This window comes from Spermophilus citellus, assembly GCF_964194105.1.
Source record: "Spermophilus citellus genome assembly, chromosome: 2".
Taxonomy (NCBI): Eukaryota; Metazoa; Chordata; class Mammalia; order Rodentia; family Sciuridae; genus Spermophilus; species Spermophilus citellus.
Genome location: NC_138183.1, coordinates 237,884,185 through 237,905,870, shown reverse-complemented (window position 1 = coordinate 237,905,870; position 21,686 = coordinate 237,884,185). Strand labels below are relative to the sequence as shown.

The window sequence follows — 21,686 nt, the reverse complement described above, 5'->3', positions numbered from 1 at the left end:
AGACCACTTGGAGCTGCACCTAGTAAGAAAAAATGGGCTCTGAGATCCCAGGCGGTGATAAACCTTCCTGCCGGGGTCTCCGTACCTGCTCCTGCCCTCGGTTTTTGAAGAAGGGCTGGAGGCTCAAGGCCCAATGCTGCAGCTTCCCTGCAGACAGGCCTCATTGTTCTGGAGCCTCCCAAGAAAACTGATAGCTGGGCAATTGCTAGGCAGGTCTTGGCAGGATAAAGACCTAGACCAAGTCGCCTGGAAGGTCCTCCCTTCCTCCTTCTGCCCCTGAAGGCCTCTAAATCCAGGCCTACTGGCCTCCCAGTTCCTTGAAGGCATCATTGGTGAAAGTCCAGTGCTTTTCCATCATGATACTCACTTTCTCCAGAATGCTATTCCTCTCAATGCTCTCTACCCATCCTTTTTGGTTTACGTGAAGTATTTAAAATCTCAGAAGATTATAGAGAAAAGCATAACACCTGTATTGCCAGTAGTCAGTTCTTCTAAACCTAAGATTTTGCCATCCTTGCTTCAATTTTTAAAAATTTTCTAAAATATTAAAGATGCCATTCAACCACCTGCATACCCCTCCCTCATCCCAATTCTTTTCCAGGACCAGCAGGATTTATGGGTTGGGGGTTTAGCATTCTTCTTTGTGTTTTTATACTATAGTAAATCATACAAATGTCTGTATTCTGTTTTTTTTTTTTTTTTCTGGTGGTACCAGGGATTGAACCCAGGGGCGCTTTACCAAGAGCCACATCCCTAGCCCTTTTTAATATTTTATTTAGAGACAGGGTCTCGCTGAGTTGCTTGGGGCCTCACTAAGTTTCTGAGGCTGGCTTTGAACTTGCAATCCTCCTGCCTCAGCCTCCACAGCCAAGCATATGACACTGCACAAGCATTACAAGCATATGACACTGCACCCAGCCATATATTCTTTTTTTATATATTCATTTTTTAGTTTTAGGTGGATACAATATATTTATTTTATTTTTATGTGGTGTTGGGGATTGAACCCAGTGCTTCATGCATGCTAGGTGGGCACTCTACCACTGAGCCACAACCCCGGCCTAAATTTTTAAAACATTATATAGTTTTGCTTTGCTTGTTTTCAAACTCTATGTGTCATTTTGTAACTTCAGATTTTAAGATTTATCAATATTGATGAGATGGAGAGGGAGGGAGAGGGAGAGGGAGAAAGAGGGAGAGGGAGAGAGAAGGAGAGTTAATCTATTGATTAACTGCTGAATAGAATTCCATGAGTGAGTGTGAGGACCCCACACCTCCTCTCTTTCTCTAGAGACACACAGTTGTTCCAGTGGGAGCTATTAGAAACAATGCTGCACATTTCCTTATACCCAGGTGCACCTCTTGAACTTTTTAGATTTGCCCAAATTGTCTCAAAGTGAGCATACTAATTTACACTCCCATTCATAGTTTTTTAAAAAAAAATATTTAGTTTTTAGTTGGACACAATAGTTTTATTTCGTTTATTTTTATGTGGTGCTGAGGATCGAACCCAGAGCCTGGAACGTGCTAGGCAAGCGCTCTACCACTGAGCCACAACCCGAGCCCCCATTCATAGTTTTCAGAGTTCCCATAGTTCTATAACCTCACCAATACTTGTATCATCAGGCTTTTTTTTTTTTTTTTTTTTTTTGGTACCAGGGATTGAACTCAGGGGCACTCAACCACTGAGCCACATCTCTAGCTCTATTTTGTATTTTATTTAGAGACAGGGTCTCACTGAGTTGTCCAGCACCTCGTTGTTGCTGATACTGGCTTTGAACTAGTGATCCTCCTGTCTCAGCCTCCCCAGCCACTGGGATCACAGGTGTCCACGGTGTGTACCAGACTTTAACATTTCTGCCAAATTGATAGGTGTGAAATATATCTCAATTTAATTGGCAGTTATTTATACTAGTTAACTGGGGCATGAAAATATGCCCCAATTTTTATTAATGTTCTTCTGTGCCTGTCGATGTCTTTACACTATCTTTTTAGTAGGGTTCTTCATCTTTTTCTTGTTGGCATGTAGGGTTTTTCTTTTTTTTTGTACCAGGGATTGAAATTAAGGGTGCTTTAACCATGGGCAACATCCCCAGCCCTTTTAAAAAAACGAGATAGACAGGGTCTCAATAGTTTTCTTACATCCTTGCTAAGTTGCTGAGGCTGGCTTGGAACCTGTGATCCTCCTGCCTCAGTCTCCTGAGGCAGTTGCTTAGAGCTGCTGGATTAGGTGTGTGCTACCATGCCTGGCTTGGCTTGTAGGAATCCTTTTTTTTTTTTTTTTAATATTTATTTTTTTAGTTGTAGTTGGACATTGGACACAATACCTTTATTTTATTTATTTTTATGTAATGCTGAGGATTGAACCCAGGGCCTCGCACGTGCTAGGTGAATGCTCCACCACTGAGCCCCAGCCCCAGCCCCAGCCCCTTGTAGGAATTCTTTACAAGAAAAATTCTTCAGACTAAAAATTTCAAGAGACCAATCTCTTGAGACTAAAAAATTCCAGAAGATGGGCTTAGGGTGGAGCTCAGTGGCAGAGTGCTTGCCTGGCAAGCATGAGGACCTGGGTTCAATTCCCAGCCCTGCACAAAAACAAAAACAAAGTTCTTGGAAACATACTCGATAAGTATCCTTCTATAGTCTTGGTTTGTCTTTCAACTTTCCTTATGGTATTTCATGTAGAACAAAACATATAAATTCTTAATTCCTGGTCATCCAGGGGTTAGGGTTTGACATCTTCACTCCTGTGGCCGGGTTTTGACTTGTCATTATGGAATTCCTGCCTCCTAGCTGGCATTTCTCCTCTCTAGGGTATCCACACCATGTTCACAGCTCCCTCCTCAGCACCTGGAAGAGTGCTGGGCAAGTGGCAGGCATTCTCCATGAGCACTGATGACTGAGTGAAGGAATACGATCTTCACTCAGAAGATTGCAGTCAATTATGTCATGCTTTCCGTGTGGGCTTTTTGTATCTTTTCTTGGTGGGGGCAATGGGGAGTGAACCTATGGTGCTTTACTACTGAGCTACATCCCCAGTCCATTTTTTTCTTTTTTCTTTTCTTTTTAAAGATTTTAAAAAATATCTTTATTTTATTTTTATGTGGTGCTGAGGATTGAACCCAGTGCCTCATGCATGCCAGATGAGCACGCTACCATTTGAGCCACACCCCCAGCCCCATTTTTTTTTCTTTCTAATTTTTATTTTGAGATAGAGTCTTGCTAAGTTGCTTAGGGCTTTGCTAAATTGCTAAAGCTGCCCTTGAACTTGTGATCCTCCTGCCTTAACCTCCTGAGTTACTGGTATTACAGGCACGTGCCATCATGCCCAGCTCAAATAGCAAAAGAGTTCTTAAACCAAATAAGCTACAAAAAGCCACAGTGCACAGTGATGGACGCCTGTAATTCCAGCAAGGAAGGAGGATCGTAAATTCAAGGCCAGCCTCAGCAGTTTAGTGAGATCTTGGTTCAAAATAAATAAAAAGGGCTGGGGGTGTGGCTCAATGGTAGAGTACTCCTGGGTTTAGTACCTCATACTGAAAAAATAAAATTCTTTTGCTATCTGGTAACCATAAATATAGCTTTGCATTTCACATTTCATAGGTCTGTGATCTATGCGAAGTTGACTTCTGAGTGTGGAACAAAGTAGGGATCTAATTTAATTTTCTTTTATGTGGCTAACCATTTTCTCCTTCATCACTTCTTGAATCATCTGTTTTCCCACTGTTCTTCAGTACTATCATTTTATGTATAAAGGTGGTGGTGGTTATTATTATTATTGTAGTGGGGATTAAACTCAGGGGCCCTTTATCATTGAGCTAAATCCCTAGTCCTTTTCATTTTTATTTTTTAAATTTTGAAATAGGGTCTCACTAAGTTGCCCAGGCAGGCCTTTAACTTGCAATCATCCTACTTCAGCCTCCTAAGTAGCTGGGATAATAGTCTTGTGCCACCCCACCTGGCTCTACATCAAGTTTTTATCAATAAGTGGATCTATACTGGCCTATCTAGTATGCCTGTTTGTCTATTGTTACTCTAGTACCATACTTTTTGAATTATTATGATCCCATAGTAAGTCTGGATATCTCATAGGCAAGTAAGTTCATCTCTGTTAATCCTCAGGTCCCATATTAAATATCTCTTCTTCATGGAAGAGCCCTCCATGATTCTCCAGGTTAAGCTGGTTCTCCTGGTCTATGTTCCTACAGCATTGAATACTGCATTTATTTAATGTCAGCTGCTCTATCTAGTTTGTAAATTCCACAAGGGCTGAGACAACATCTCTTCTGGTCACTGTCATAGCCCCTCCACAAAGCACAATGATGGCGTGTAAAAAGTAATTCAATAACCATTTGGTAAGAATGGGGAAGGAAAAGATCGTCTGTATTGGGGAAAGACCCTGTGGTGCAACAGTGACGGGCACAGACAGCTAGGGAAGGATACCATGGATAGAGGCAGAAAGAGACACCAAAAAAGCTAAAGCTGGGGCATGGCACAAGGAGTCCACATAGGAATGAAACATCATTCCCCATTCGCAACATTATAATTTTAAAAATAGGTAATGGGAGGGGCTACATGGCAGGTATTTTAATGGATTATGTCATTAAATCCTTAAAACAACCGCATTAGTAGGTGCTACAATCATTTCCATTTTATAGATGAAGAATTTGAGAGTTAGAGAAGTCAAGCTAGTGAGTAAAAAAATTGGGATTTGAATCCAGGGATATTTGGTTCCAACACTTGAGTCCTTCGCTGTTAGACTATACTGTAGCTTTGCAACACAGGGACCAGCTAAAAAGTGACTCTGCAATGGAGAGTCATAAAGCTAGATTCTCTAGATGGTTATGAGAATCGCCTCAAGACATGTATTTATAACATAATCATGATTAACAGAGCTTTTCCTACTAAATATGTAGTACTCACCATGGCTGCTGGCCTTTGGTGAGGGAGAAGTTAAATCGTGTTTCAGATGACAAAAGAGAAGGGAATGTAACTCATTTTAATCCAGCCAATTCTAAAATGCCAGAGTGAGACTGGCAGGCAACACTTTAAATCAGTGGTTCTCAAAGTGTGGTTTCCAGACCATCAGCATCATCTGGGAATTTTTTAGAAGTATGAGTTCTTGAGCCCCACCCCAGGCCTCTCAGCTCCGGGGATGGGCTGCATGTGAGGTTTAGCAGGCTCCGCAGGTGATTCTGATGCTGCTCCAGTTTGAGAACCACTGCTTTCAATCTCTATCCCTGAAGATGTCCCAACCCTGTGACACTTAGATCTCAAATAATTTGTAAGTGTGATGGTCCCCTTAGCCCATCTGGGGAGAAGGCCAGAACCTGCAGCCCAACCACAGCCAGTCTTGTTTTTACCCAATGTTTTTGTTATATTTTATTTTCTGAGTGTTGTGAAGTGAAAAAGTCCAGAAGGCACTGCCTTTGGGAGCCCAGGAATATTATTTTTAAAAATCTGGTAATAACAATAGTACCAACATTATTATGATAGCAAATGGTTATTATTTATTGACTGTCTGCAATGTGCTAACCAATTGACATATTTCTATTGTTGAAATCTCACCAATACCCTATAGTTATTTTTATTACTATTATACTCATTTTACAAATATGGAAACAATACTCAGAGAAGTTAAGAGATATCCTCAAGGTCATCTAATGATGAGGCAGGTGGAATGTACAACTAGGTCTTTCTAACATCATGGTGCCTGTGTTCCTATAGGTCATGGTTAATACTACTACTTCTAACATTTATTGTAAGTTTATTTTGTGCCAGGGACCCCTTTTAAGCATATTACGTAATTTTCCTTCATTTATTACAACTATTATTATTCTCATTTTACAAATGAAGACACTGAGGCCCAACTAAATTACTTTTTCTTAACCATCAGGAAAGCTTCCCAGCTTGGAGAGATGAAGATGCAGTGGTGATCATCTGGGGATACAATTATTTAACTGTCCCACTGTTGCAGGAATACATGAGGTGAAGGGGATCTGTGGCTGGGGCTGCCGTTGTGGAGTCTGTTTGTTCCTTCTATATTTCCAGCTCACACCTGCTGCCCTGGGCCTGACCATGATGCTTATAGTCAGCCCATAAAGCATGCACATGTGGAGACACTATGCCCGGCACAGGCTCTGGTGTACAGCTGCCTGTGGATTACATTCTTTTACGTACACATCATCAGACTGGAGCCTCCTTCTGCAGTCTGTCCCCAGACCTCAGGGCTCTGATTAAATAAGCCTGGCAGTGGAATGGGTGAGGGCACTTCCTCTTCTAGCAACAATAACTGCTTTGCAGGACTAACCACCCCAATTTGTGATTCTGGGTAGATGCCTGGGCATGTGTGTGGGGAAGTTGGATCTTGGCCTTTGGGACACAATGAGAATAACTTAAACAATCAGATGGCATTTTCTGGGATATCAGAAGTGGAGTAGGGAAAGAGAGACATTGAGGAGGTCAGGGTGAACAGATAATCCTGATATTCATACCCAGGGAGAAAACAAAGATCCCTGATTCCCAATTCATCTCTAAGTTTGCAGCCAGTCCCCTGCAGATTTTCTGAGGTCCTTCTGCCATTTCTACTTGCATTCCCATAATCCCGTCACACTACTATTGACAGAGCTGGCTATAATGCTTCCTCTTCAAACCAAAAAGTGTTTTGTTGTTGTTGTTGTTGTTGTTTTAAGTCAGCAGATAAGCTTCCCACCACAAATAAAGGAGCACCATGCTAGAAACCTCTTTGTATCAATAAGGATGCCAAGTAACACTCAAACTTATTAAGAATTTGTGGGTTTTTAGAAGACTCTATCATTTATACCCTAGTCTTGCACTACTTTCCTATGTCAGATGGTTTGCAAATGCCTGGAGAGATGTGTGCGGCAAATGCGTAGCCCAAGCTGGTGGGGTTAAGAATCAAATAGAAGACTCACTCTCATAAGTTCACTTTTACCTTTCCAATAAGAGAAAGAGTGGATATTCTGAAATGATAGAAACCAAAGTGATGTATCAAAAGAGGTGGTAGCCAGTGACTGGTACCCAAGTGATTCCCTTCTAAATTAAATGTTGCTCCACGAATGGCAGGAATGATGTCTTACTGGTGACTGTATCCACAGTGTACACAGTAGTTCCTTGCACAAAATTGGCACTCCAGAAATATTTGATGAAATGAAGTACTGACGCATGCTACAATATGGATGAGTTTTGAAAATTTCGTGCCAAGTGAAAGAAGCCACTAGCAAAGGACCACATACTATAATCCTATTTACTTCAAAAGCCCAGAATAGGTGAATCTATATATAGAGAAAGTACATTAGTGGTTGCCTATTGCTGGGGAGGACAGGGGGTTGGAGAAAAATGGCTAAGGGTTACATTGCCTTCTTTTCTCCTCTCTTCTTTTCCCCATTCCTCCTTCTCTCCCTCCCTTCCTTTGCAGGATTGAGGGGTGAACACAGGGCATCACAGCCTGAACTACAGCCCCAGATTTTTTGTTTTGTTTTGTTTTGAGACAGGATCTTGGTAAGTTTTCCAGGCTGGCCTCAGACTTGCCATCCTTTTGTCTCAGTCTCCTGAGTAACTGGAGTTTTATAGTTGTGTACCTTGTACCTGGCTAGGATTTCTTTTTATAGTAATAAAAATATTCTAAAATTGATTGTGTTAATGGATGTACAACTCTAAAAATAAACTAAAAGTCACTGAATTTTATACTTCAAGTGGATGGTATGTAAATAGTATCCCCCCAAAAAGAGATTGTTAAAAAAGAAATATTTGATAAATAAGCAAGTGAATAACTGAATATAAAATACAGTTGCTGGGGCTGGGGCTGTAGCTCAGTGGTAGAGTGCTTGCCTAGCATGCATGAGGCACTGGGTTCGATCCTCAGCACCACATAAAAATAAACAAGTAAAATAAAGGCATTCTGTCCATCTACAACCACAAAAGAAAAAAAAATACAGTTGCTGGCTCTTGTTCTTAAAGTTACTTAGAACCATGTAAAATTTCAGACAAGGGTGTGTGTGTGTGTAAGCAGTGGACCACTTGCCTAGCATGTGTGTGAGGCTCTGGGTTCAATCCTCAGCACTGGAAAAAAAAAAACAGACACAGAATATTCATTCACACATTTTCCACACATTCACTTATTCAGCAGATACCTTCTAGCATGCATTGAGGTACTATGCTAAGTGACAGGATCTCAGCAGTGAGCAGTACTGGTTTAGATCCTGCCTGCTCTCCTGGAGCACACACATGCATATGTGTGGATCTTTTCTTTATTTAAAAATTCTCTACATAGAGTTGTGCTTTTTTTTTTAATTGAATGATAAATTGATTGAGACAGGGTCTTATGAAGTTGCCCATACTGGCCTTGAATTCACCATCCTCCAGCCCCAGCCTCTCCTGAGTTGCTGGGACTATAGAAATGTGCCGCCACACCTTGCTCATGCTTTTATCCATCAGTCCAGTCTTTAAGAATGCTGAATTCACCCCTGCCCCCATTCTGAATCTTTCTTTACATGATCTGAACCCAAAGGGAGCATCATGGAAACCTGAAGCTAACTCCACTTGCTTGCTTTTAAATTAGAAGAGATAATCCCTCCCTCCCTCCCTCCCTCTCTTTTCTTTCTCCTTCCTTCCTTCCTTCCTTCCTTCCTTCCTTCCTTCCTTCCTCCCTCCCTCCCTCCCTCCCTCCATCTTCAGCTAAGAAAAAAAAAACATCCAAATCTCCTTTCCTTTGGATATAGGTAAATAAAAATGATAAAACATGATCTAGAACTTTTACCCATGGCTAGCTGCCACTGGGATAATTATGCACTGAACAATAAAGAGGGAAGAAAAAAAACTATAAAATTTTGGATATGTGATCACTAAACAGGTTTCTCACATGACCAGCAAAATTAATTCATGTGAACGGTGGACATCCTGCCCCAGTGGGAGGCTGGTGTCTCCTGCTGGTAGCAATGGACTTCCCATCATCCAAGTCAGCAGAGGGGTTGGCTGGCTCAATTCGGAAGGAGTGAGGTGATTCTTGGTGCAGTACAACTGATGCACCTTTGGTCTCAAGAGGCCCAGACAAAGCAGAAATGATGCCACGACACAGAGGCAGGAGTGTGGGGACTAAGCAAAGCCTCTGAATTCAGGCAGACTTGGGTCCAACTCATGCGTCTGCTGCTTATAAGCTTTCAATAAATCTAGTCAATGTTATTTATCTGTTTGAGCCTTATTTTCCTCTTCAGTAAAGTACGATGTAACAGTTTTTATAAGGATTAAGTGAGATAGTTAGGTAAACAAATTTAAATGGAACAATGAGGTAAATGCCTTCAATATGATTTAGGGAAGCTGGGCATCTTTCAGAAACAAGATCTCTTTCTTTTATTTTTTTAAAACTATATTTCCATTTGCATGCCTAGTTAATGTTAAATATGTACACATTAACTGAGGCATGGTCCAACTACTTCATTTGGTTAAAACATGTGAATGATAGTAAAACTGAACATAGAAATGAGGGCTCTTAACTATGTCTGCCAAGTCCTGCTTTTGGACTAATCTTGAAAGCCTTCTTCTGGCATACATAATACCCTTCCCTCAATTTGTCCTTCCCTCAATTGGAGTTTTATCACCTTCATGCCTTTCTGGTCCCCAGCATTCTTCATCATGAGTCACTGCCAACTCTTGCCCCCTCTTTTCTCAGAATGTCCTCTTGTGTGTGTATGTGTGTGTGTGTGTGTGTGTGCACACGCGTGCGCACATGTGTTTTGTGTTTGGATTTTTTTTTCCTTCTTCATTTCACCATCCTCCAACTGTATCTTCAGACCCTGAGGCTCCCCACAGAAACCACAAAGGATCATTTGGCTTCCCTTAAGAAACGCAGAAAGTATTGTTTTGGGGCAAACCCCAAATAGACCACTCTCCAAATGCCAATTTTTCCCCTAATGACTTTTTTCACTCATACATGGTTCAGATTTCTCTAAAAAGCCCTCATCTGGAAGACTCAGCGGGCTGCAAGAGCCCGAGACATACCTGGCTGCTTTCTGAGTGAGCTCCAGTGGGAAATCCGGGCACAGTAACTGCAGCAGACAGTGATATTCTTTCATCGTCAGCAAATCTGGAATGGCAATAGAGAGAAATACATTAGGTCTCTGTATTTCAAGTCGCTGCCTTCTCTTGGTCATTTCCTGGTTACAGATCCAGTCTTGGTAGAGCTGTTCTTTTAAGGGGAGTCAGTGTTACAGTGTGTAGCCATTAACCTCTGGGGTGAGACTTTAAGATTAGTATTTCTACAAAGCTTGTCCTGGATGGAGGCACCCAGTTACAACCACTTTGACCAAAGGAGCTTTTACTGATTTGAGGAATGGTCAGGTGAAGAGAGGAAACAAGATAGGGAACTTCTTCAGCCTTCCTAGTTTGGTTTTCCTCTGTGTGTAAAGATTTGGATGAATGAGTCATTCGTCATTGGTTAAATTTGTTGAAATTCTCTGGCACAGTAACATTCACCACTGCATGCCCAAAGATCACCCGCAGAATATCTGGAGGCATGACCGAGGCAAACAGTCTTGCATATATGGAGAAGAGTATTACACAGAAACCCACAGACCTTATTACTCTGTCATCTGGGTTCACAGGAGGCTGGCTTCTTTTGGATTTCTGCACACAAATCTGGTCATCCTATTATAGGAAGCCAAGACAAAGGTCCAAGAAATACAATCAGGACCACCAAAAGATTCCTGATATACAGAAGCAGTGCTGGGGAGAGAGTAGCCAGGAGGCTCTGTGGTCCAGATTTGCCAAAGAGGCAAATTTCAGAGAGGTTTATAGGATCTCAAGGGAGAGAAAATAGGCTGGTGCTTTATAGTTGTTCTGGTATTGCATGTACTAAAGCCAAAAGATTTTGGGTCAGCCAGGCAACAGCAATCTGCAAGTATTCTCATGTACCAAAGCCTTTCAAATATGGAAGGACATGCTAATGGTCAAAGAAGAGCAATCCACCCTGAAGCCATCCTCACTGGGGGAGGATGAGTGAGAAGGGAATCCAGAGGGCATGGCTACATTTGGGGAATGAAGACGATGATCACAGGCACTTGGTTTCTTTGGACCTAAGTTAGCCCAAGCCACAGGAATCCAGATCTCCTGCCCCTGCTAGTTTGGTTGATGCTTTTCCAAGACAAAAACCCCAAATCTCCAGGGAGAGGCCTGGGTTCCTACTACTTTTTCATCAAAGCTCAATTCAAGGTGGGGGCAGAGAGTTAAACTAACCACACTGCCAAAGTCAGGGACACCAAAGGAACAGACTCAGCATCAATATAGGTCAAAGGATCAAGATGGCTTTTGTGGCCTTCAGCTGGCCACAGTGGAGGGGGCACTTTCCTCTCCTTGTTCGCCTGACCTCGGGCACAGCCTAGCAGGAGGTCTTGTTCTTCAGGGAGGGAGTAACAGCCATAGTCTCAAGGATTTGGGGTGAGGAACAGGAGAGGTAAGGGAAGGGAGAAAAGTCATTGAACCTAATGAATTTCCCTTTATTCTCACCAGGACTTTGTATGGAGAGGGAAGTGCTTTCTGTCAGGGAGTAAATAAAAGAAAGTTAAATCTTTGAACTCACCAGTGATTTTGTAGGATAAACTTTGGCAAATATATCTGAGACCATTTTTGAGAGCAGGGTCAAAGTGTTTCACAGGAATTAACATTTATCCCCCAAATTACTTTGAAAATAATCTTGGGATGATAAACAGGGTGAAAGAAAATGAGAAGATGCATGAGTGAGTGAGAGAAAGAGAGAGAAAGTAATCCCCCTATCTAATATAAAAAAATGCTTGGAATCAATCTCAGCCTCCTAGTTTTTAGAGTCTTGGCCCTCTTTAGGTTCTTGATTTTTTTTCTCTAGTTTTAATTTTTTTCCTTTTTAAAAATTTGTTTTAATTAGTTACACATGACAATACAATGATCTTGACATATCATACATTTGAATCAAATGGGGTATAATTTCTCATTATTCTGAGTGTACAGGTTGCAGAATCGCATTGGTCTTACAGTCATGTTTATACATATAGCAATACTAGTGTCTATTTGGGTGCTGGGGATGGTACCCAGTGGTGCTTTACTACTGAGTTAAACCTCCAGCTCTTTTTATTTTTTATTTTTCTGAGACAGGATCTTGCTAAAATACTGAGATTGCCCTCAAACTTTTTATCCTCTTGCCTCAGCCTCCCAAGTTGCTGGATTACAGGTGTGCCCCACTGTGTCTGGCTGGTTCTTAATGTTTTCTAATTAATACACTTCAAATATTCACTTCCAAAGGGCAAAATAATTTATAAAAATCATTTCATATCTAATTGCGCTTGTCAGATTTTTGTCACCGTGACAAATACCTGAGAAAATCAACTTAGAGGAGAAAAGATTTATTTTGGCTCTTGATTTCAGAGGTTTCAGCCCATGGTCAGCTGACTCTATGGCACGGTGTGACAGGAAAACTGCTCAGTCCATGGCAGCCACAAAGCAGAGGCAGAGGGAGGGGCCAAAGACAAGATATAGTCCCAAGGGCCCAATCCTTCCACTAGACTCTACCTCCTATAGATTCCTCAATATTCCAAAAGTCAATTCAGATTATAAATTCATCAAGGGATTAATTCACTGATGAGGTCAGAGACTTCATGAACCAATCACTTCTCCAAAGCCTCACCTCTAAACATTGCTGCATTGGGGACCACGCTTTCAACACGTGAGTCTTTGGGGGATACTCCAGATTCCAACCCTAACACTAAAGCAACACAGAGCTCTTGAAAATCTGACAACAGAGGACACCCTGCCCAACACTTCTGGAACTTGACTCCCTCAATTATTAAGTCAGGATAGTGGTCATATAAAGAGATTCATGAAAATGCAAGTAAGCAAACAACTGTTAAGAGAGAGTGAGTGAGGAGAGCAGGATACACAAGCAAGCGCAGTTCTGATTCTATTTAAGAAGTGGCCAGATAATGTCAAGACCAGATGACTCCAAGGAAAAGCCATTCTGGTGGTGAACAGGAGCCACTCCTGCATCTGTGGGGTCTATAGTGAGACTAATTCTAAAACTGAAACACTAATGAGCATATAGGTGCAGTCCCCTTTCTGCCCCATAGGTGAGGCTCCAAATCTTGGCTCTACAATTTACCAGGTATATAACCTTGGGCAAACTGCTTAATCTCTCTCCATCTCAGCTTCTCATCTGTAAAATGGGAATGATAATAACTGCTTTTCAAGACTGAAATGAAGTAAACTGTCTACAAAGTACTTAGCAGAATGTGTAGAATTTAGTACCACCAAATAATGGGAGTTATTTTGTTTTTGTTTTTAAATCCCGAGAGTAAAGACAGTAGAGGAAAGGAGAGCAGGGAGGTATTTCTTTCTGGGGGGGGGGTGGAATGCCCAAACACCTACCTGTGTTTTGCCTTGAAAATTATCTGCCAGGCTGCCTGAACAAACTCATTTCTGAACGCTCTTCTGCTCTACCCAGTCACCTAGCATCCCCATGTGTCTCCTGCATTCCAGGTGCAGAATTTCAGCCAGGAGCAAGCCAGCAGTGTCCCAGCTCGGAGGCTCCCACTCAGGCATGTGTTAACTCCAAATACTGCTGTGTATGATGGGCTCTTTGGCTCTTAGTGCTCTAAGATTTCAAAGGCCCTTCCTGGTAGCCTTTTGTGCTGCAGGAACAACAGTAGTGAGAGTGAACAGTCTTTGAGCACAGTGCTCAGCACTTGAATGAGTGCACTTAACCTTTGTGGCAACCTTATGAAGCAGACCTCATTATCCCAAGTCCCATTTCACAGATAAGGACTTGGAAGCTTAGAGATGAAATAACCTGGTTAGGGGAAGGCCTAGAGTGTGGGGGACAAGAAGGGGACTATCTTTCCAGAAAGAGCAAGATCCCAAGTTGGTAAGAAAGGAAGGGGGCTGATAGCTAGAGGGGCTTAATAATGAAAATACTACCCGCTAACTTTGTTACTGGGGATTGAACCCAGGGGCTTGTGCATGCACACCACAGTGGCATGGATTTTAGAGTTAAGAGTGCCTGAGTTCCAATCCTAGCTTTGCCATTGACTTCAAATTACTTGATGAATTAATTCCATTGCCTCGCTTTCCCATAATAAAGTGACCATACAGAAACATCACAGAACTGTTGCATTAAGGTGAAGTACTTAGAATAGAGTCTGAGCCATTGTATGTGCTCCTCAGGCTTTATGTGTGTTACACCATTGAATCTTCACTGTTTTTATTCCCACTTCACAGACACACAAACTCAGATTGTGCACGCTTGTGAAGTGTAACTGGAATTCAAATCCAGGCAGCTTACCCCCACCACTCTGAGCACCTTGATCTTATCAGCCCTAATGTGTGAAGGCTTAGGAGCTTGTTTTCCCCTCCAAACAAGCTGCAGAAACTAAATAGCTCCAGGTGAACTGGATCAAGGAGACAATTCAAGTGAATTGGGATTTTTCAAGTAAGAAATTGAGGCTGAAAGGTTCTAATTACCGTCAACAGGAAAGACTGAAGCTCCAGCAGCGGAGGGAGCTGGGCTGGAGGCCACAGGCAGCGAGGTGGGTGGAGTGTTCACCTGTGCTGCGCAGGCCTCTCATCCCCGCCCACCTGTAGCCCTAGGAGTCTGGCAGGTGCTGAGAAGGTATGTGGTGTGTGCTAACAGACGCCTTCTCTAAAGGAATCCCCCACAATTAGGAAAGCTCAGCCAGCAGGTCCTCAAAGTTCAAAGGCAAAAACATAAGAAAGTTTTGGTGTAAGATCAAAAAATCACAGCACTCTCCACAAATTGGTGCTTCTCTTTGTGTGGGTGGCCAGAGCTATTAAACTCTCTTCTTCTAAACCTTGGAATAGTCTCACCAACTGGGTGCCTGGCTCCAGACCAGAGGTTTTTACACCTTGATCCTATTATCTCCAGAGGCAGTACACTGTGGCACCATAGCATGGATTTTAGAGTTAGAGTGACTGAGTTCCAATCCTAGCTTTGCCATTGACTTCAAATTACTTGGTGAAATAATTCCATTGCCTCACTTTCCCCATATATAAAGCGACCATACAGAAACATCACAGAACTGTTGCATTAAGGTGAAGTACTTAGAATAGTGTCTGAGCCGTTGTATGTGCTGTTTGGTATTTCCTATTACTATTTCAGAAAGAAACTAGGGCTCAGAGAGATTAATTACTTTCTCAAGAAAACAGGTGGTTGGAGGGCTGAGCTTCAGACCCAAGTCTATCTGGCTCCAAAGGTCCTGTGAGTTCCACCCTGGCAGGTGGGATCCAGCTGATCTCTGGAGGACTTAACTTCTGATGATAGGATTGTTCACACTAAGTGACTGACAGTCTGTATCTAAGTTAAATATACAGATACCTTTCAGGCGGGTCATATTAAACAGGGCAGGGTAGATGGGCAGGGCAGTTGTATTAATGCAGAGCACAGATGGCTTTGTTTCGATACCTGCCATTAGCACCACTTGGACAAGTTATACCACTTCTCTGAATCTTGGTTTCCTCGTCTAAAAAGCATGAATAACCACAGTATCTACCAAATGGGATCACTGTAAAATATCAACTGGTAATTTATATATAAGATACTTTTCTAAGAAAAATTAGCAAAGTGCTCAATAAATGGCAGTATTATTTTATTCATTAGTAACCAATTAAAAATTGACATCCTGGGGCTGGGGTAGTGGCTCAGTGATAGAGAACTTGCCTAGCACGTGTGAGTCACTGGGTTCAATTCCCAGCACCACATATAAAATCAAATAAATGTCCATCAATGACTAAAAAAAAATGACATCCTGAAATTAAGAAATCTGTGGACTGAACTAGAGCACTTAGGACATGCCTCACACCAGTTGAAGGAATGCATGAATAAAACGCACATCACTTAGTGTCCGAGTCAGAATTCATAGGGACAAAGTTTTGGCGACTGTATGAACAAAGAGCTGGAGGATCTCCCAGCACAGGAGACTTTTTTTCCCTGCAAATTTGGGTGTGTGTGTGTGTGTGTGTGTGTGAGGAGAAGCCAGGAGCTATAAAGAGCTGAAAAAGGCAAATGTCTTACCTGGCAGTACTGCAACTCTCAGCAAACACAATAAACCATGGCAGGTGTACTCCAGCTCGTGGGCCTATTGACTCTAGAATCTTCTCACCAAATGCTCAATTAATTCAGCTTGAATATTTATTTTCATAGGAATGTATCGCCAACTTTACTATAAAAATCACAGGAAGCCTAGGGTTCACTTCCTGGAAATGCACTTCACCCCTGCTACAACTCTAGTGCAAATACCACCGCTTTTATGACAAACAGGGCTGGACTCAGAATATTCTTTTTGGGTAGCTATCTCCACTCTAATCTTAGAGAATGATAGATGAGGTTGTTTAGCCAAGAGAATTAACCTAGGCAGAAATTACTGATGTTCAATGTAGTCAAGGACCAACTCATTCTCGTTTATAGAGAAAGGAGGATGTCTTTTCTACATCTGGTCTGCCTTCTTGCTATAGAAATTCCTGCCTCTGAAGCTCTGTGGGGGCAGCTTAGTCATTTCTACATCCTTTCTGCAGACCACCATGTGTGTCCACAACATTTACTCACAAGAACTGTGGCGGTATGTGGTTGTATACTCAGATGCCTCTGTTCTTCCCAGGAAATGGTGCCTTTGCCAAGTCAGAGTGGTGTCACTAAAGACCAGTGGAGGAGTGCCGGATGGAAGGACTTGGTGCCATATCTTTGTCCCTTCCTTGGAGAAAGCACTCCCCAATGTCGGAATCAAGGATTTTTTGCTCCAAATGTGGGAGATGAAATGGGTTTAGTCTGAACTCATTTGTAAGTGCCTGAGTGTTGGCTGGGTGAGCTGGTGCTAGACAAGGGCTGGAGATAATGAAATGCTTCCAAGCCATGGGAAACTCAGAGGACCCAACAATCTCTACTTGGTCAGCTGCAAGATTTCAATAGAAACTACCACAGAGGCCAGAGAAAACCACAGTCCATGAGTGAACTTTCCAATTTTCAGTTGCATTTGTTTTTATGTTTCTTTATGCAGGGGTTGTGAAGGCTCACTCTAAATGACACCCTCAGCCAGGTTGCTCTGCCAAGAGATGCTCGGAAGGACATGGATAGTTCAGGGCCCGGCCACACCACCCCTTCCCATTCCCAGGGCATGGAGGCTTTGTTACCAGGCCACAGCTGAGTAAATATGTCTCAGTGCTACTCTGCAGAGGAGGGGGAGGGAAGTGAGGCAGAGTGGGTAGAAGGGGGAAGAAGGAGGAAGGACATATGACAGCTTCACTCCCCATGGAGCACTTGGTACCACAAGTCACAGGAAGATTGCTAAAGTTCTAAGGGCCATGATCCTGTCAAGCAAAGTCCCAGGAGAAGAGCAGTTTATGTTTTTGTATTTTTACCTTTTTGGGCAGCACTATTGTTTTATATTACAAATAGAGGGAAATAATAATTAATTTACTGAAAGGGAAATGACCCCACAAAAGGAACGAGAAGCAAAGGCTTCCAGTGATACCTTCGGGTAAAGTACTGGGGCCATTATTAACATTATCTTTTGCCAACTCATATCTCCCTAGAGCATCTTTAATGTGTTCAAAAAGGGCAGAATGCCAGACACTTTAGTTTTATATTTTATTATGACTAAGCCCAACACCAAGTGAGAAATGCATTTAGCCTATTTCTGTTTGACTAGTATACATGTTCTAGGAAAAGTATTAGATAAGACATAGTAACAATTTCAAGGCAATGTTTAGAATGAACAAAACCAACTCCCCAGGAACTGTTAATGTTAGAAAAAGATTTAAAGGTATGTGGGCATTTCTAATAAGGACCTGAAAATTACTCCTTAGGGATCAAATATGATACATCACGGCAATCTGGTCCGGTCTGTAGGCTGGTCTGCTATGACAGGAAACCTCTATATACTGCATCAGATTAATGGCCATCTTCTAGACTGTTGAGAGTTGCAGAACCAATGCAAGGTGTTCTGGGAGAAGCCACTGTCTCAGAAATCTTTTTTAAAAATTTTTTCAGTTGTAGTTGGACACAATAACGTCATTTTATTTATTCATTTTTATGTAGTGCTGAGGATTGAACCCAGTGCCTCACACGGTCTAGCCAAGTGCCCTAACACTGAGCTACACCCCCCATCCCTAAGACATCTTTGAAGACATGAAACCCAACAGGCCACACATGCAGGGTGGGCGGCATACAGCACTGTGGGAAGGAGGCACCAGTGCAGGAGAGGAGAAAGCCTCCCTGGTGGTAATGGGGTTGGCTACTCTGACAGGGCACAGTCTCCTATCCATTTATTGAGGAAATGGCAGGGAGTTTTGGACATTAAGATGTGGAGCAGGATCTTGGCACCATAAGCTCCCAAAGGGTCCAGCAGCCCATCAAGGAAATAAACCAAGCCAAGCCATTTGCACCACGGCTCAAAGGCTTGTGCCGTTCCATCAGGAGTTGGTAGCGGGTGTTTTTGTTTGGAAATAGGATGGCAGGGTGTGCCCTTTGAAAAGGACCCTCAGGGCCAAGGTACAACTGCCCTCAAGGCAGAGGCCTGTGCTGTGGAGTGTCTGTGACCCATTCCTGCTCTTATGTGAATAGCAGTGGTTCTACAGCAAAAAGATAAAGAGAAGGCTCCCTAGTCCCTCCTCACAGTGACTAAAGGTGAGAGGAAACACCCTGTCCTTCCCACAGGGACATGTCAGATAGGCTTCACTCAGCCTGTGAAAAAGAGGCAGTATTTTAAATTTCCTTACACATGTTTTTATGACCAAAACGAAAGTTTTCATGTGGTTTCTGAAAACAAAAAGTCTGTTCTACCTCAGAGACATGATAAAAAGAAAAGAACCTGGTCTAAGTTCTGCCAAGCACTGATTACATTCCTCTGGACACAACTTTTCTAGGCCTGTTTCTCACCTATAAAATAAGGAGTTTATAGCATAGGAGGATAAACAAATTAAGAGAGATATTTTAAAAAAAATGTAAATCTTATAAGGAATCTTAATATATACCATAGATTAAAACAAAGCCTTTCTGGGGTTGCTCAGTGATAGAGCGCTTGCCTGGCACCTGTGAGGCACTGGGTTTGATTCTCAGCACCATATAAAAATAAATAATAAGAAAAAATAAAGGTATTTGTGTCCATCTACAACCACAAACAAACAAACAAATAAATAAAAGTAAAAACAAAACCAAAGTCTTTCTTACCCAAATTTCTCTTTAGTAGCCCTCACCCATGCTTGAGTTCTGCCAAGGGCAGTCTAAAAACACCTGCCCTAACCAGTGGTGGGGATCACCTAGTGCCAGGCTGACAGCGACGCCCCTGAATCAGCCAAATCAGGTCCTCGTTCTTCAGCTAGCTAACCAAGGGACACTGTGCAAGCCAATGAGAAATGAGAGTGAATAATAATAGTGCTATAAATGCTATTAGTAGTATGAATAATGATAGTACTAAGAGTTTTCAAGAAAATTAAGAGTTGATTACCCCCCAAAAAAGAGAGAGATGATAATCAAAGTACTTGATTACAGCTCAGGGGAGCAGTCAATGAGTAATACCTGCTCTGTTACTCTTTTCTTATGTTCGTGGCAAACAGGTGGGATGGCACCTGCTCACAAAAGGCACAGTTCATGGAAGTTCCCGTCAGCCCAGGCCAGTGGGTGGCTGAACCAACCTCACTCCTTATCTCATGATTATTTTATCATGCCTTTGTTCTTTATTGATGAGTAACAGACTTCCTGCCTGAGGCAGGTGCACACCATTTTCCTTGATCACCAATGTACTGCCAACTCTCTGTCACCCTACTTTTTTTGTACGTGGTGCTGGAGAGTTGAGGATTGAACCCAGGGCTTTGTGCATGCGAGGCAAGCACTCTACCAACTGAGTTATGTCCCAGCCCTGTCACCCCACTTTTAATAGTGCTAGTGGCTCCTATTTGTAGAGAGACTGTATAATTGTGCAAACCATATTTGCATGCATGATCACTTTTAATTCCCATAAGCACCTTGTGAGGCAAGGACAAGATAATGGCATCAAAGCCTTACCTCTTTTTTCAGAGCTAGGGACTGAATCGAGGGCTTGCCTGTGTTAGGCAAGCCACATACCCAGCTCCCCCCACCTCCCATTTTTATAGACAAGGAAAATGAACCTCAGTAAGGGACAGAATCACCAAGCGGTAGTGACAGAATCAAATCAAGCCTTTTCAGCCCAGGGCAAGGCCTCTTCCTACAACAGAGGCAGGAACTCTATGATGTCCTTTTCTCTTTGGTCATAAGTCCATGGGAACTCGGCTTGCTTTTATTTATTTTATGGATAAAAAATATGTAGTCACAGTGGAGTCCCACAATGAGAATTCAGAAATATTAGCTTCAGCTATTATTTTTGTTAACATTTAAATCTGCTACCAGTGATTCTATCTCTATCATCTTTCTTGAAGGCTGGCTCCAGGGTCAGATGAAGTCTATCTCCCAGCTTTCTTGCTGCCCACCCACCCCAAACAAATTGACAGAACTTTTCTATTTTAAGTGGCCTGATACTAATACCTATAACAAAACAGAGAATAGCAAAATTAATGAACGCTTCAAGCCATGATAAGCCTATGTCTGCCATTTTATAGGATTAGACACCGATTAGCAACAGAAAAGTATATTTAATATACACACATGCCCCTACACACTTCCAACTATCTTTTCCTTTCCAATTTAAGACAGGATGGAATTTTATAAGCTATCAGCAAAATTGTCTGATGGGGGCTTAAGAAAGCAAACCACAGAAAACAAAAACTAATAAAAAGTTATTTCTCTAAGTTTTCCACTGTCTAAAACAGCCACAGAGTAAACAAGAAGTGGGCCAGATTATGTATTTGATTTGCTTAAAATGCAGTTTCCTTCTTTTCCAAATAAACATAAACAGAAGCAATGGCTAGTAGGGTTACTCACTGAGGGCGAGTTGAACCAAGACAGACTAAAAATAAAAAGAAACCACCTAAGTTCTCTGGTTCCTGATGGGTGTGCAAGTAGGAGAGGGCTGCTGCCAGCATGTAGGCGGATTTATAAAGAGTGCAGCCTGTCCCCTCATCAGAATCCACTAACTTCCACCAATGATGATGGATTTATGGCTACCCATCCACTAAAAAACAGACTTCAGAACCAGAAACAGCAAGAAGTAAGAAGAGGGCTGGATACAGATAAATACATACATCTCTTTAGATGAATTCACCTTTGTCTTTTCTGCTGTTTCCTGACTCTTGTGGGCATAGGCAATGTACCATGTCTATAATTATATGTGCATGTGTGGGTAAGAGGAGAGGCAGTAGATGGGGACGAGTCTGACGCTTGGGGACTAGATGGGAAAGGAAACTGATGTTAGCAGTTACTGCTCCTTAAAATCATCAGCTTTGTTTTTCAAAGTATGGTTTTCCTGGTAAAGGATCCTTTGCCTGGAATGTGAGTGCATCACTCATCTTATTTTAATAAAAATGTGAACCAAATGGTAGTGTTGTTCTTCCTGGGATATGACACAAAATTTCTGAGGCCCTGATCCTTATCTTTCACTGGGACTGGCAGGCATACAAAAAAGAAAACGAAAAAGATAAAACAGGCCTCAGTGGCATCAAAGGATGAACCCACCTGATTTCTTTTATATACAAATATTCTAAAAGACAAAGTCTGGTCTCCTCAT

The 21,686-nt window shown here is 42.2% G+C and overlaps 1 protein-coding gene across 4 annotated transcripts in view; it reads right to left on the bottom strand.

Moving 5' to 3' along the window:
- The window catches only part of CSTPP1 (centriolar satellite-associated tubulin polyglutamylase complex regulator 1), a gene marked incomplete at its 3' end in the record, with an annotated part of 190,906 nt that overhangs the window by 14,017 nt on the left and 155,203 nt on the right, over positions 1-21,686 (bottom strand). For all 4 annotated transcript variants that reach the window (XM_081282728.1, XM_081282730.1, XM_081282729.1 and 1 more), the window contains one exon: positions 10,018-10,102. In XM_081282728.1, coding sequence (XP_081138854.1) covers positions 10,018-10,102 — 85 coding nt within the window. The remainder of the gene's footprint in view (positions 1-10,017; positions 10,103-21,686) is intronic.